The sequence below is a fragment of the Paroedura picta genome, chromosome 2 (assembly GCF_049243985.1).
Source record: "Paroedura picta isolate Pp20150507F chromosome 2, Ppicta_v3.0, whole genome shotgun sequence".
NCBI lineage: Eukaryota > Metazoa > Chordata > Lepidosauria > Squamata > Gekkonidae > Paroedura > Paroedura picta.
The window spans coordinates 181573526-181589680 of NC_135370.1; the positions used below are offsets into that span (position 1 = coordinate 181573526).

At 50.2% G+C, this 16155-nt stretch overlaps 1 protein-coding gene across 3 annotated transcripts in view; it reads left to right on the forward strand.

The window, feature by feature from the left end:
- MROH2B (maestro heat like repeat family member 2B) overlaps positions 1 to 16155 on the forward strand; it is a 56610-nt gene that overhangs the window by 27370 nt on the left and 13085 nt on the right. For all 3 annotated transcript variants that reach the window (XM_077324043.1, XM_077324044.1, XM_077324046.1), the window contains 11 exons: positions 438 to 517; positions 2257 to 2386; positions 5580 to 5675; positions 6135 to 6230; positions 6507 to 6630; positions 8100 to 8209; positions 8987 to 9139; positions 11538 to 11692; positions 11948 to 12110; positions 13348 to 13538; positions 14264 to 14401. In XM_077324043.1, coding sequence (XP_077180158.1) covers positions 438 to 517; positions 2257 to 2386; positions 5580 to 5675; positions 6135 to 6230; positions 6507 to 6630; positions 8100 to 8209; positions 8987 to 9139; positions 11538 to 11692; positions 11948 to 12110; positions 13348 to 13538; positions 14264 to 14401 — 1436 coding nt within the window. The remainder of the gene's footprint in view (positions 1 to 437; positions 518 to 2256; positions 2387 to 5579; positions 5676 to 6134; positions 6231 to 6506; positions 6631 to 8099; positions 8210 to 8986; positions 9140 to 11537; positions 11693 to 11947; positions 12111 to 13347; positions 13539 to 14263; positions 14402 to 16155) is intronic.

Genomic DNA, 16155 nt, shown 5'->3' on the forward strand with positions numbered 1-16155 from the left:
GATCCTGCGTTGAGCAGGGGGTTGGACTAGATGGCCTGTGTGGCCCCTTCCAACTCTATGATTCTATGATTCTGATTCTGAGCAGAGGGTTGGACTAGATGGCCTGTATGGCCCCTTCCAACTCTATGATTCTGTGATTCTGATTCTGAGCAGAGGGTTGGACTAGATGGCCTGTATGGCCCCTTCCAACTCTATGATTCTGTGATTCTGATTCTGAGCAGGGGGTTGGACTAGATGGCCTGTATGGCCCCTTCCAACTCTATGATTCTGTGATTCTGATTCTGAGCAGGGGGTTGGACTAGATGGCCTGTATGGCCCCTTCCAACTCTATGATTCTATGATTCTGATTCTGAGCAGGGGGTTGGACTAGATGGCCTGTGTGGCCCCTTCCAACTCTGTGATTCTATGATTCTATGATCATCTGCTCTCCCTTTCAGGATTTCATCAGGGAAGAGCCCTTGGATTCTCTATCAACCCCAATTCGTCCCAAGGCCATCCTTGCCCTCGGAGGTCTGAGGTAGGCTCTTTTGGTCCAGTAACTATCCTCATGTCCTGCAGAATCCGCATGGCAAGAGCCGCCTTCCTTTAAGTTCTCATGCAATCTTCCAGACTTGGGCGCCAAAAAAGTGGTAGATTCTCTGCTGGGAAGGATGTTCCTTTGAGGAAAGAAATATTCACCTCTCCCGGGAAAGGGGCTGCAGCTCAGTGGTATAGCCTTCCCTGGTTTGCAGAAGGGCTCAGGTTCAATCCTCAGCAACTCCACGTAAAAGCATTGGCGGAGTTTAAATATGCAAAGGAGGGGTAAAGCACATTGGAGACAGGATGGGCGAGTCAGGATGCTGGACTAGATGGACCCCTGAGACCAACTTAGATATAAAAGTTACTTTATGAAATGTTAAACCATATTAAAACAACTATAGTGTCCAGATCACAGGAGGTGATGTTACCGCTTTACTCCGCTCTGGTTAGACCTCACTTGGGAGTCCTGTGTTCAGTTTTGGGCACCCCAGTTGAAGAGGGATGTAGATGAACTGGAGCATGTCCAGAGGAGGGCAACAAAGATGGTGAGGGGTTTGGAGACCAAGACGTAGGAAGAAAGGTTGGGGGAGCCTGGTCTGTTTAGCCTGGAGAGGAGACGACTGAGAGGGGATCTGATAGCCATCTTCAAGTACTTGAAATGCTGTCATATAGAAGATGGAGTACAGTTATTTTCTGTTGCCCTAGAGCAGGGGTAGTCAAACCGTGGCCCTCCAGATGTCCATGGACTACAATTCCCAGGAGCCCCTGTCAGCATCTGGAGGACCACAGGTTGACTACCCCTGAGGGTTGGACCAGAAACAATGGGATGAAATTAATTCAAAAGGATTTTCGGCTAAACCTCCGGAAGAAGTTCCTGACAGTTAGAGCGGTTCCTCAGTGGAACAGGCTTCCTCGGGAGGTGGTGGGTTCTCCATTTTGGAGATGTTTAAACAGAGGCTGGAGAGCCATCTGACGGAGAGGCTGATTCTGTGAAGGCTCAAGGGGGTGGCAAGTGACAGTGGATGAGCGATAGGGTTGTGAGTGTCCTGCATAGTGTAGGGGGTTGGACTAGATGACCCAGGAGATCCCTTCCATGATTCTATGTGGAAACAGCCCGGATGATGGACTTTTGGGCTGTCCTTGTCTACCTGGCAAAAAAGTGACATTTTCTCCAAGGGAGCTGCTCTTTGTTGTCGGGAGGGAAGTTGTAATTCCAGGCTTCACCTGGGGTTGGTAACTCTAGGGTTGACAGCGATGAATCTCAGGCAACCCAAGAAGCTACTTGGGACAATACAAAGAAGAGTATCCTGATCTTCAGCTTACGCCAAGCCACCAGTGATGCAGGAAGTGAATTGCCTCAGCTACTGGACCCTCATCTTATAAAGAAGAAGAGTTGGGTTTATGTCCCACTCTTCTCTACCACAAGCAGTCTCAAAGGTGCTTTCAGTTGCCTTCCCTTCCTCTCCTCACAACAGACACCCTGGGAGGCAGGTGAGGCTGAGAGAGCTCTGGGAGAACTGTGCTGCACGGACAGTTCTATCAGGACTGTGACTAGCCCAAGGTCACCCAGCTGGCTGCACATGGAGGATAGGGGAATCAAACCTGACTCGCCAAACTGGAAACCACCATTCTCAATCACTACACCATTTCTTGGAGGGGGGGGGGTAGCAAAGTACGTGGAACTAGCCCTGAAGCCTCTAAAATGTGTTTTTTCCCATCCGTCTTTTTTCCTCCCAGCAAACTGAAACCGTGTTTGAGCTTGGAGGACAATCGGGACCTCCTTGATCAAAGCATCAAAAGTCTCTTCCCTCTTCCTCCCTTGGAGCAGCTGAAAGGGGAGATGGGAAAGGATTCTGAGTCCACAAAGGTAGGTAGGTTTTTGGAGGGCCTGCTGCTCGTGGACTTCCCAGAAGCCTCTGTTCAGTGGAGACAGGCCAAGATGGGCAGCCATATTAGTTTGTCTGGAGCAGCAGAAAAGAGCCAGAGTCCAGGAACACCAAGACTAACAGAATTTGTGGCAGAGGAGGAGCTTCTGTGAGACACAGCTCCCTTCTTCAGGGGGATCCCAAACAAGGTGGGCCTTCATCTGGGGATCCAACGAGGCCTTTTCAGTGGGCTCTCTTGACGGAGGGCTGTGCTTTTTAGTCCTGATCCCTGTGGTCCAGATTAGCCTGATCTCATCAGATCACAGAAGCTAAGCAGGGTCAGTCCTGGATAGTATTTGGAGAGGAGACCTCCAAGGGAGTCCAGGGTTGCTCTGCAGAGGTAGGAAAGGGCCAACGGCCTCTGTGCTTCTGCCCTGACTGGGACGTTCCAGGCTAGGCTGATCTCATCAGACCTCAGAAGCTAAACGGGGTTGGCCGTTGTCAATATCTGAATGGGAGACCACCAACAAAGTCCAGAGTCTCTGTAGAATATGTGGGTTCAGGGACCACATGACACTGGAATTCTTGCAGCTCTTGTGAGAGCACATGATACAGAAAGCATGATACAGAAAACGTCACTCTGCTACCTCCCCAGAAACCCCCAGCATCTGTTCCACTTAATATTTCTGGTAAGGGCTTGGAGGAGGAGCGTGTCTCATGGCTTAAGTGCCACTCAGTGCTCAACACCCACTCAGGAAGGCTATCCCGCCCCCGAGTGCCTCCTCCTCCAATCGGCTTGCCTGTCTGTCCATCAGCCAGCCAATTGCCTTCCGTTCCTGACCCCTGACCACCCCCAGATCCCTGCCGCATGAGAGCTGCCCCTGCCGGTGAGTTCCCCAACAGCTGCCTGCAGCCTTTCCAGGTCCTGGGGGGAGGGAGAGGCCATCCACAGAGTTCTTCCACCCCACCTCACCCAATCTAGCGCTAGTATCTGAATACAACGGGCTTTGTCCCTAGTATATAAATATGTACAACAAAGGAATCTCCCACAGCCAAGCCCAATTGGCTCCCATTATTGGAAGCCTCGCAGTGCATTGGCTGCTTCCAAAGCTGCTAGAATCCTACCTTGGACCTCAAGTACAGTGCTGAGTAGATTCACATATGCAACAGTGTTTATGCTCAGGTAGCTGTAGAATGGCCAGGCCTTTGACGCTGCTGGCAGGAGAAGGGCAGGTGCATTCTGGGAGTGGGGAGGAGAGCCACAACAGGCTGCTGTTACCCACAAGAGGCACCAGCATGTCAGAGGTAACGGTGGTGACGCTCTGGCTTTTGGGCAAAACTCTATGGTAGAGTTTGCTTCAAATCATAGAGTTTTGTCCAAAAACCAGAGCATCATCTCTCCAATGACCCCGGTGTGCTACGTCAATTCTGGGTGACATCAGTATGTCACAAACTTCTTCTGGGTTTGGGGGAGTTGGGAGTTCAGAAGGGCGAGGTGCATCCAGCAAGCGGAAGACCCCCCACTCAGACCAATAGACCTAGATACCCTAGGCAGCAGGACAATGAACATCTTGTAGTTGTGAGAGTCCTGTATAGTGCAGGGGGTTGGACTAGATGTCCCAGGAGGTCCCTTCCAACTCTATGATTCTAAATTCCATCTAAACCTCCGGAAGAAGTTCCTGACAGTCAGAGCGGTTCCTCAGTGGAATAGGCTTCCTCGGGAGGTGGTGGGTTCTCCAGGTTGGGAGATTTTTAAACAGAGGCTGGAGAGCCATCTGATGGAGATGCTGATTCTTTGAAGGATCAAGGGGGTGGCAGGTGACAGTGGATGAGCGATTGGGATGTGAGTGTCCTGCATAGTGCAGGGGGTTGGACTAGGTCAGGGTTAGTCAACCTGTGGTCCTCCAGATGTCCATGGGCTACAATTCCCATGAGCCCCTGCCAGCGTTTGCTGGCAGGGGCTCATGGGAATTGTAGTCCATGGACATCTGGAGGGCCACAGGTTGACTACCCCTGGACTTGATGACCTGGAGGTCCCTTCCAACTCTGTGATTCTGTGATTTCCTGCTCTGAATTGCCATAAGTCAGTTGCAACTTGACAGCAATTTAAAAAAAAAATCTTAGTTCCTGCGTTTAGGCAGATAAGTCATCTTTCCATGCCTGACCTTTTGCTCTGTCTCAGGGAAACTGTTCCTCTCCTCCTGTGCCAATCCCTGTCGTGTCTCACTGTTATCTCAAAACAAACATGGCTACAGGCAGAATGTGTCTCAAGGGCAAACGCAGCCATTTTTCTGGCACTTGCAAAAGACAGAAATTAATGAGCTTGTATTTTAGGTGGGGGTGGGGGGCTTTGCAGCCACATAAGTTACCCAGACAAGTTTGTGAGTCAGGGGCAGGAATGGAGGTTGAAAAACTGGAATGTCAAGAGAGGGGAGGTCAAACCCCCTTCCATGAGTCTCTCCAAGCCACAGAGTCTCCTGTCTCCGAAACCCTTCTTCTGGCTTTAAAAAGCAATTCCGCAGGTGGTAAAGATTTGATCCAAGCTGGGGAGAAAGGAAGCGTTTAGTTCTTCCACTGGAACAACAGGCCCCAGGTGGGAACAACAGCTAAGAAGGAAACAGACTGGTGATACCATCAAAGGGGGATGGGGGGAGAAACCCGCTGTAAACGGTATGTATGCAGCAATGATAATAAACTCCTACACTGTAAAATCTTAGAATCATAGAGTTGGAAGGGGCCATCCAGGCCATCTAGTCCAACCCCCTGCTCAGAATCAGAATCATAGAATCATAAGAGTTGGAAGGGGCCATCCAGGCCATCTAGTCCAACCCTCTGCTCAGAATCAGAATCATAGAATCATAGAGTTGGAAGGGGCCATACAGGCCATCTAGTCCAACCCCCTGCTCAACGCAGGATCAGCCCAAAGCATCCTAAAGCAATCTTCAAAACAACTGAGAACCAAACAATTACCCAGAAGGGACGTTCAGTTTACAAACTAAGGTATTACAAAGGCCAAAATGTCACATTTTGCATTCTGCTTCCTTCGATCCCCTGTTTTTACAGGTTGTATCCAGGCGGCAGAGATCAGTGTCCTGGGGGAATATGGCTGCATGGGGGGGGGGGGGCTCTAAGTCACTGTACCCTCCTGACCCAGAGCTGGCCGCCCAATTTCATTTGCTGACTTTTGGTTTTCAGGGCCTGTACGATTGCTCCATGGAGGCCCTCGGAGAACTCATGAAGGCCATGCTGGAGGAACAGCCAACCTCTGAGCTGGTGGATGAAATGTTCCAGGTGAGCCGCTGGGGCTGCCAGGAGGAAATCCATCCAAATATAGAAACAGAGAGCGGGGAGGCTGCACCCAGAGGTCATCTAGTCCAACCCACTGCATAACACAGGGAATGCACAGCTACTTCCCCGCCAGCTCCCCCAGGGACCTTTGCTCTATGCACAGAGGGAGGCAAAGAACTGCCAATCTAGACTGAAAGGAAATTCCTTCCTGATCTCAAAGTGGCAATCGATATTATCCCGGGCATGACATTATAGGCCGAAGGAATAAACAGCTGCATAAGGAGAATTAGGTAGGTTTGTGGAGGATAAACCTCAGCAGCTACTAGCCCTGGTGATGGAGGGGAACCTCCACATTAAGAGGCAGAGGGGGTACGGGCAGGAGGGTCCTGTGGCCTCTTGGACCAATGGCCTGATTCAATCCCTTTGTTCATGCGCATGTTCACCTCCTTGCCTCCCCAACAGCTCATCGACCCCTGGTTCACCGAAACGGAAGGCAGTCGAGAAAGAGCTTTACAAGCCAGCTTTCAACTCCTCGCTGCTTTTCAGGAAAGCATCAGGGTAATACCCTTTAATTTAACTTTTCCGGTGAGGTATTTAATGGGTTCCCCCTTCCTGTTAATGGATTGTGATATTCTGAAAAACTCTGGAAGGAACTGGTGCTCTTCTGGTGCCCTTATGGCTTTTGAATGTGTATTAAAATCAACACCCGAAGCCAGACAGAATTTGACCCAAATCTGTCAGTTTCAAATTGCCAAAGCAGTTACATCCCAAATGCCCAACAAAGGCACCTACATTTTTGCAATAAAGATTTCCTTTTCTTCCCTTTCCCTTTAGAGTGGGGAAGATTTTCTGCAGTTCGGGTCCCTCGTAGCCTTGCTGGCCCCGTATACCTGTGATTCTTCCAGCCAATGTCGGCAGTGGGCGGGCCAATGCATCACCTGCCTCTTGCACATACAAGGTGAGGCAAGAAGCACTGAGAGCCGGAGACCAAACCCTAATCAGAAAGGTTGAGGGGACTTCTGAAGGTCCAGTGTGGAGAAGAGGCTGTCGATGGCTCTCTTGAAGGAGTTTGAAAGACTGTCACCTGGAGGGGTAGAGCACCTGCGTGTTAAAGAATAAAATAGTTTTGCAGAGAAGAGATACATGTGTCACAGAATAGTTCAGCAGTGGAAGGGGCTGCCTCAGGAGGTGGGGAGCTCCCCCTCACTGGCCGTCTTCAAGCAGGGGCTGGACAGATCCTTCTCCTGGATGCTTGAGGCTGATACTGCACTGAGCAGGGGGTGGGACTAGATGGCCTGCATGGCCCCTTCCCACTCTAGGATTCTAGGAGTCTAGTTCAGCAGTGGAAGGGGCTGCCTAAGGAGGTGGGGAGCTCCCCCTCACTGGCCGTCTTCAAGCAGGGACTGGACAAATCCTTCTCCTGGATGCTGGAGGCTGATCCTGCCCTGAGCAGGGGGTGGGACTAGATGGCCTCCATGGCCCCTTCCCACTCTAGGATTCTAGGAGTCTAGTTCAGCAGTGGAAGGGGCTGCCTCAGGAGGTGGGGAGCTCCCCCTCACTTGGGGGTCTTCAAGCAGTGGCTGGACAGATCCTTCTCCTGGATGCTGGAGGCTGATCCTGCCCTGAGCAGGGGGTGGGACTAGATGGCCTCCATGGCCCCTTCCCACTCTAGGATTCTAGGAGTCTAGTTCAGCAGTGGAAGGGGCTGCCTCAGGAGGTGGGGAGCTCCCCCTCACTGGCCGTCTTCAAGCAGGGGCTGGACAGATCCTTCTCCTGGATGCTTGAGGCTGATACTGCACTGAGCAGGGGGTGGGACTAGATGGCCTGCATGGCCCCTTCCCACTCTAGGATTCTAGGAGTCTAGTTCAGCAGGGGAAGGGGCTGCCTAAGGAGGTGGGGAGCTCCCCCTCACTTGGGGGTCTTCAAGCAGTGGCTGGACAGATCCTTCTCCTGGATGCTTGAGGATGATCCTGCACTGAGCAGGGGGAGGACTAGATGGCTTCTGGGGACCATCCCACTCTAGTATTCTATGAGTCTAACCTCCAGAATGTCCTGTCATGAAAAGTCTTGCAAGCGGAGGGCTGTGGCTCCCTTGATGGAGTCCAGCCCTCTCCTGTTGGGTCTTCTTCTTTCCCTGCTTCTGTCAACGTTACTGCCTGTGCCAGTGAAACCTGTCCTCTCTTTGTGTGACCAAATATGATATCACAGGGTATTCTTGGTTTCATTGGAGGGCAAGGGGCGGGGGCAGATGTTGTTGCTCTTTTGGCTCTTTGGGATTGGTGTAAGCTGCCCAGAGTCCTACTTGAGGAGAGAGGCAGTGTAGGGGCATCTGTTTCCTGGACCTCTCTGCTCAACCAGGACTTGGGATGAACAAAGATTCAGGTGAGGAAAACATGTTCCTGACCTTCTCTTGACTCCCCATACCAGCTCGGTCTGGAGTCACCGCAGAGGAAGAACAAGAGATGTTCTCTGCATGCCAAGATTTACAGTCCGAACTTCCCAGTGTTTTGTTCAAGGCATCAGCCAGGATGGCCAAGGTGACGGTTCTCTACTTGGGGACAGTTTGGGGAAAATCTCTGCCCTTTCTTCTGTTACAAACCTGCTGAGTGTGAATGGGCATGCCAATCAGCTTGTTTCTCTGGGGATTCTTCTCTGGGGTTACGTCAAGGAGAACAACACTCTCCTCTAAAAAAAGAAAAAAAGGATTTGGGGAGCAAATGACACAGGAAGAGTCCTGCTGGGTCAGACCAGGGGTCCATCCAGTCCAGCCAGTTCCTCCAGAGGGCCAACAACAGGGCAGAGAGGTCGAGGCCTTCCTGAGACCATCAGAAGAGCCCTGCTGGGTCAGACCAGGGGTCCATCCAGTCCAGCCTCCTGTCTCACACAGGGGCCAGCCAGTTCCTGTGGAGGGCCAGCAACAGGGCAGAGAGGCCGAGGCCTTCCCAAGGACATCAGGAGAGCCCTGCTGGGTCAGACCAGGGGTCCCTCCAGTCCAGCCTCCTGTCTCCCACAGGGGCCAGCCAGTTCCTCTGGAGGGCCAGCAACAGGGCAGAGAGTCCGAGGCCTTCCTAAGAACATCAGGAGAGCCCTGCTGGATCAGCCCAGTGGTTCATCTAGTCCAGCAACAGTTCCCATGAAGAAAATGGCAGAGTAGCAGAGCAGAGTCTACAGCATTCTTCCCCATCCAAAAAGCTGCCTTCCCTTGGTTTCACGCCCACATCTGCAGAACTTTCCCAATGCAGAGTTGGCAAGGATCTATGATGCAGTTTCACGAGAGTTTTAGCGCTCCCCTTAATCGGCCACTTCCCTTACAGGTGGTCAGTGCCTATTTTCCACCGGATCAAGCCCTGGACTTCATTGAAGACATCTTGGAAGACCTGGTGTCTGGAAATGAAATGTGTGCTGCTGCCGCAGGACATTGGCTACTCACAATCTTGAAGGAATGTGGCGGGGCTATGGAAGCACAGGTTGGAATTGCCCACAGCCCTTGGAACTAAGTATTTGGAAGGCCTGGATAGATATAGGCCACTGAGCAAACGGTCATTAGTAGTAATAGAATAGTATATTGAAAATGTATAGTTTTAATTGTAAACTACCTCCATCAGGACTCTGATAAGGCAATGTGGAAATCTCTTCAGTCATTGCCACTACTAGTAGAACTACTATAGGTATACTAAAGGTAGTAGTGTGTTGAAAACTTGTTTTAAATTGTAAACAATCCTGAGCAAGACTCTGATGAGGCAGCATAGAAATCTATTCAATAATTTTCACTAGTAGTAGAACTACTACATATAGGGCAGGCATTTGAAACGGCAGGCTAAAAAAATGTTATTGTTATTGTTATCATTATTACTGTAGTTGTATATTGAAAACTTACTTTTAATTGTAAACAATCTCAAACAATACTCTGGTGAGACAGCATCAACATCTCTTAAATAATTACCACTAGTAGAACTACTACAAGTAGTAGTAGTGGTGGTATTTTGTAAACTTCTTTTTAATTGTAAACCTCTTCAAGCAGGATGCTGATGAGGAAGCATAGAAATCTCTTGTATAATTGCCAGTGGCAGTATTATTTATTTACTTACTTACTTACTTATTTACTTACTTACTTACTTACTTACTTACTTACTTACTTACTTACTTACTTACTTACTTACTTACTTACTTATTGTATTAGGTTTGTTTCCTGCCACACATGGCAAGCCATCTTGTGGTGGGTTACATTATAAATACCCCATAAAATAACAGCCCCATTAAAACCACATTAATTTTAAAACAAGCATGGAAGTAATACTATCACCCCTCCCCCACTACTACAGGTGGTAGTAGTAGTAGGAGTAGTGCTAGTAGTACTAGTATATTGAAAACAGTTGTAAACTACCTCGAGCATAGAATCATTGAGTTGGAAGGTGCCTCTAGAGTCATCTAGTCCAACCCCCTGCACCATGCAGGACCATGCAGGACACTCCCAACCCTCTCGCTCACCCGCTGTCACCTGCCACCCCCTTCAACCACAGAATCAGCCTCTCCGTCAGATGGCTCTCCAGCCTGTTTAAACATGTCCAAAGATGAAGCCACCACCTCCCGAGGAAGCCTGTTCCTCTGATAATAATAAAATAACAGAGTTGGAAGGGATCTCGTGGGTCATCTAGTCCAACCCCCTGCACTATGCAGGTCTCTGATCAGGCAGCATAGAAATCTCTTAGATAAGGTAGTACTATCTGATCTGAGTTCAGGCAAAAATCTGTAACTGAGCCTCTTTGGGCTGTTTCTCTAAGAAGCTGTGCCTGTGTACGGAGTCGGCTGCCTATGCAGTGTTTATCGTAGCTTCCCAAACTTTTTGGATATTTTTTCTCTATCTTGGCACAAACATTAAGCACATTTTTGTGCACAGCAGGGACCTCCCTGTGAAGTGGGATAAATGTTTCCAAAAATCTCCTTTTATGTCCAAGGGACAAATCTGCAAATGTTATTTCTTTAATCTACTTATTATCTATAATTATATATTGACTCTTTCTCTCCCTCTCTCCCTCAGGTGTAGGGGGAGGCATGCGTAATACTAGTCTTAATCCCTCCCTGGGGCATAATTCAGTTTACTATATGGCAAAAAGCTGGTTTGGGAGGCCAAATTACATGCTATACTTCTGTCCCTGTTTTCATTTCTTTTGTAAATGAAACCAGCAGGCTACTTCCTGTGGAAGAGAGCAGAATGGGGAAAAAATGAAGAGCTCTGAAGAAAATATTTGGCCTACTTGCTGTTTTCAATTTCCTTTGGAGCCAACTGGGGGTAAAACAAAACCTCTCCCCAAAAATTTCAGCCACATCATTGTTTCATATCTTGAGAAAACCTGGAAATGACATGGGAACCTCTAGGAATCCACACAAAAACTCTATGGTAAAACCATGGAATGTCCAATGATTCCTAGAGCTTCCCTTCTCGGTTTTTCTTGATGCCACTGAGGCCACACTTGAGCCCATTTCCTTGCCCCAGACCGTGTCCATTCCGCACCCCCACCCCAGTTCCCCATCTTGACCCCAGTTTCACAGTAGGGTTTTAATTGCATGTGGAAATTAGAAACGTGCATCATGGGTATTTGTTTACAGTTCTTCCAAGGCTTGGGCTGCCTTCGAGCTCTCTCGATAGGTGGTGTGTTCTCCATCTTTGGAAATTTTTTAACAGAGGCTGGAGAGCCATCTGACGAAGAGGCTGATTCTGGGAAGGTTGAAGGGGGTGGCAGGAGACAGTGGGTGAGCGAGAGGGTTGGGAGTTTCCTGCATAGTTCAGGGGGTTGGACTAGATGACCCATGAGGTCCCTTCCAACTCTATGATTCTATGATTCTCTGTGGCCTTGCTCCTCCCAGGTTTCGAAGATCCTCGACGTCTTCTACACCCACCTGCCCACCATCAAGGAGGAGTCCCTGCGGCAGGTCCTGGTGGACGCCATTTTGCTCGTGGCACAGTTCCACTTGGACGCGGTGTTCAGCAGCCTCCTGGGACGGCGCCTCCCCATGGACAGGTGGGGGACTGAGTCAAGCTCGGGACTGGAACATTTGAGGGTGGGTCCAAGCTGAAGGTGGGCCTTGCAAACCCATTCAGTGGCCTCCTGGATCTTAGAATCATAGAGCTGGAAGGGGCCATACAGGAGGCTGGGAAGATGGGAAGTTGTGTCATCCCCTCTTTGCCCTAGATTGGCCTGCTTCCTCCTCTAGCACCAGTGGTGCCAAAGAGGATCTGAGATGAAGCCTATACTTCCTGTGTTTTTCGACTGTAGCGAGACAGGGGAGCTCTGGAGGTCTTTAGGCAGGGACCTTTTCCTGGCTGCGCTGATTCTTCGCCGGTTAGCCGCCACCGTCATGCAGCCGTCCATCTCAGAAACAGCGTCAGCCATGAGCAGCGACGGAACCTCAGTTTTCGCCAATGAGGAGCCTCTCAAAGTACGTTGACAGTGGAAACATCTGAAGAACATTCCCTCTTTGCCCGGGAAGGTCATCTGAGACAGGGAGGGAGTGGATCTGGGCCTGTTCTGTTCTGTTCTGTTTTGGGGACAACTAACAGAGCCTCTTGTGGCGGAGGGTGGTAAGGCAGCAGAAATGCCGTCTGAAGCTGTCTGCCCATGAGGCTGGGAGTTCAATCCCAGCAGTCGGCTCAAGGTCGACTCAGCCTTCCATCCTTCCGATAAAATGAGTACCCAGCTTGCTGGGGGGTAAACGGTAATGACTGGGGAAGGCACTGGCAAACCACCCCGTATTGAGTCCGCCATGAAAACGCTAGAGGGCGTCACCCCAAAGGTCAGACATGACTCCGTGCTTGCACAGGGGATACCTTTACCTTTAACAGGACTGCATTTTAGTGCCTAAGATATCCAGGAAAATTGGGGTATCTGGCTGGGGATGGGCATGAACCGAACCACAAAGCTAAATTCATCATTAAGTTTGCTCAGAAGGAGCCCTGCTGGGTCAGACCAGGAGTCCATCCAGTCCAGCCTCCTGTCTCACACAGGGGCCAGCCAGTTCCTCTGGAGGGCCAGCAACAGGGCAGGGAGGCCGAGGCCTTCCTAAGGACATTAGGAGAGCCCTGCTGGGTCAGACCAGGAGTCCATCCAGTCCAGCCTCCTGTCTCACACAGGGGCCAGCCAGTTCCTCTGGAGGGCCAGCAACAGGGCAGGGAGGCCGAGGCCTTCCTAAGGACATCAGGAGAGCCCTGCTGGGTCAGACCAGGGGTCCATCCAGTCCAGCCCTGTCTCACACAGGGGCCAGCCAGTTCCTCTGGAGGGCCAGCAACAGGACAGGGAGGCCGAGGCCTTCCTAAGGACATCAGGAGAGCCCTGCTGGGTCAGACCAGGGGTCCCTCCAGTCCAGCCTCCTGTCTCACACAGGGGCCAGCCAGTTCCCCTGGAGGGCCAGCAACAGGGCAGAGGGGCCGAGGCCTTCCTAAGGACATCAGGAGAGCCCTGCTGGGTCAGTGAGGGTTCATCTAGTCCAGTCTCCTATTGCACACGGTAGCCCATTGAGCCAATCAGGACACCGGAGATTGTTTGTGGGAGACGGGAGATCAGAATAGGCTACTTGCACATCTCCCATGTCCCCTGTAAGATATTCTTCTCATGCCGTTGACTCACCCACACGACACACCTTGCATCGTTCAGCACAGCTACCTCCTCCCTCTCCTCAGGCCACCTGTGCTATCTATGAGGTCATGTCTGCGCTGCCAACGGAGAAGACCCTCCGGGATCTGTTCCCGGAATTGTTCTGTGCTCTCCTGCAGCAGGTCAGCAAAACCCTTGGCCAGAAGATGCCTTCTTACGAGGGGCGCCGGAGACTGTTCCGGAGAGAACAGCACCTGAGCGAAGGCAATCCTTGCAGGTAAATCTCGAGGATGGAGAATAGCCAAGAGGGAAAACTGGGATAGGCTCTTCAAAAGGCACATATATTTTGAAGGCCCGTTTTAAGGAGTCATGCATCCCATAGCACCAGAGCCTGTTTAAGGATTCCCTTGGCCCCTTTTTTGTTCTTGCAGTACACGTGGCAGGTAAGTATGGAGACCCCCTAACAATCACAGTGTAACTGTACAACACCACAGGTCCCCTTTAACCATGGGGTCCGTAGCCAGTGCTGCGTGTGCTAGTAGGGCAGCCTTTCTCAACTTTTGACTGTTGAGAGACCCCTGAAACCTTTTTCAGGCTCTGAGAAACCCCAGAAGTGGCACAGTCATGCAGAATAGGGCTGGGAAGCAGAGCTGTGGACACGCCCACCTGGGGCCCCTCCCCTTCCAGGTCCATCACTGGCCATTGGAGGGGGTTTGACGTGACCATATATGGTCACATCACCCAATCAATCTTTAGCAAATTTAAAAGAGATTTTTAAAATTAATTAACTCCCACCGTTCCAGGGCTGTCAGGCCTGGACTAGGGTAAACCACCTCTGCATCTCCATCGGCCTAGTTTTCAGAGTCCCCCACACTCCTTGGGAGCCCCTTTGCCAGAGAAACAGCCAGTGGTTTAACTCTTCTGAACCACACGCCTGTGGATGCCCTGCCTTCTGTCTGTTTACAATTCTGAATCTTGCGTGTGTCTCCTCCCTCATCACAGGCTTTCCGTCATCAGCCTGAAGACTCTGCTGTTGAGGCTGACCTCTGAGCCCTCGCTTGCCGATACCGGGGGAGTTAGCATGTGGGTTTTGCTGAGGGATCCCAGCACCCACCAGGAGGGGGTTTGCCTGCTCACCAGGTAAGGAAGCTGAGGGTCGGGGAAGCCTTTTCATTGTATCCTGGACCTTTTCAGATATTCCAAAGGGGGAAGGGATAAATGAATGGCCACTAGGGGGCAGTGAGATCGCAGCAGCAAGCTCCACCCCAATCTAAGCATGGGGTGCTTTTGGGGAGCTCCACAACTTGGTGTAGTTGTTAGGAGTGCGGACTTCTAATCTGGCAAGGCAGGTTCGATTCTGCGCTCCCCCACATGCAGCCAGCTGGATGACCTGGGCTAGTCACAACACTGATAGAGCTGTTCTGACTGAGCAGGAATATCAGGGCTCTCTCAGCCTCACCCACCTCACAGGGTGTCTGTTGGGGCAGAGGAAAGGGAAGGCGACTGTAAGCCACTTTGAGCCTCCTTCGGGTTGAGAAAAGCAGCATATAAAAACCAACTCTTCTGTTTAAACCTGGATCCTTCTGCATGCCAGGCAATGGCTCTTCTATTGAGCCATAGCCCTTCCCACTGCCCTCTTAGCACTCTGCCCCCATCACTATTTACAGGGTCCACATAATGCCTATGTCTCTTGCTCATTCTGATTAGGTAGGACTTACCATACCTGTATACTTTGGGTATGTAGGACTTACCATACCTGTATACTCTGGGTATCTATAGATCTATCAGCCAACCACCCCCTTTCCCCAGAGTCCTTTTGGTATTGTGCTTGAGTGGGTTTCAGTGTAGTTACTAAGAATCCTCAAAGTAGTAAAGAACATATTAAGATGAAAATATGTGCACAGCAATGGATTGAGCAAGGAGACAAAGTAAAGGTGCATACATGTGACCCTCTGTCCATCCACTATACATAACTCTTGACTGCTTCACTAAGCATACCCTGAGTGGTGTTATTCTACGATAGGCCATTTACAGTTAAAATAACAGCATGATGCCTGCCTTTTGTTAGTTCCACATGGTAATGGTGCATATTAGGATGAAATTCTGGTGTGAGGATTCCTTACATCAAATCAGCCAAAATGGACCTCGTTCCCCTCATGTACTGAGAATTTATCTCCTCTTTTCTGCCTACACACTGTTTGTCATTTCTTCTCTTCCTGTCCTTTGGTATTCCCCAGGCTATGCCAGCATGTTGGAGTGGTTAAAGCAGTGGCTTCTAATCCGGCAGGCCACATTTGATTGCCCGCTCCTCCACCTGAAGCCAGCTTAGTAACCTTTGGCTTGTCACAGTTCTGACTGAGCAGTCCTGTCAGAGCTCTTTCAGCCTCCCCTCCCTCACAGGGTGTCTGTTGTGGGGAGAGGAAGGGAAGGTGATTGTAAGCCGTTTTGAGACTCCTTTGAGTAGTGAAAAGCAGGGTATGAAAACCAGCTCTCCTCTGTCCCCTCCTAGGTGTCATGTCACTGGGGTATAAGACGGACCCTTTATTGTTCTCTGCAAGCTAGCATTTGCATCACTAAACCTTAAGTTTTGAATGCTTGAGAGAGTCATCAACATAGTGACTGAGGTTGGAAAGCCATTAACCTCTCTCCTGTTTCATGTCCATTTACTGGCAGAGAAAAGTTTTGGAACAAGCAGGTCTTTCAATCTTGCACCACTTCTTTTAATTTAGTAGTAGTAGTAGTAGTAGTAGTAGTAGTAGTAGTAGTAGTAGTAGTTGTTGTTGTTGTTGTTGTAGTTGTTCTTGTTCTTGTTGTTACATTTATTCCCCACCACTCTTGAAGCCAGCTCGTGGTGGGTTACTGATGTCCCATAAAAATCCCCATTAAAAAGGACA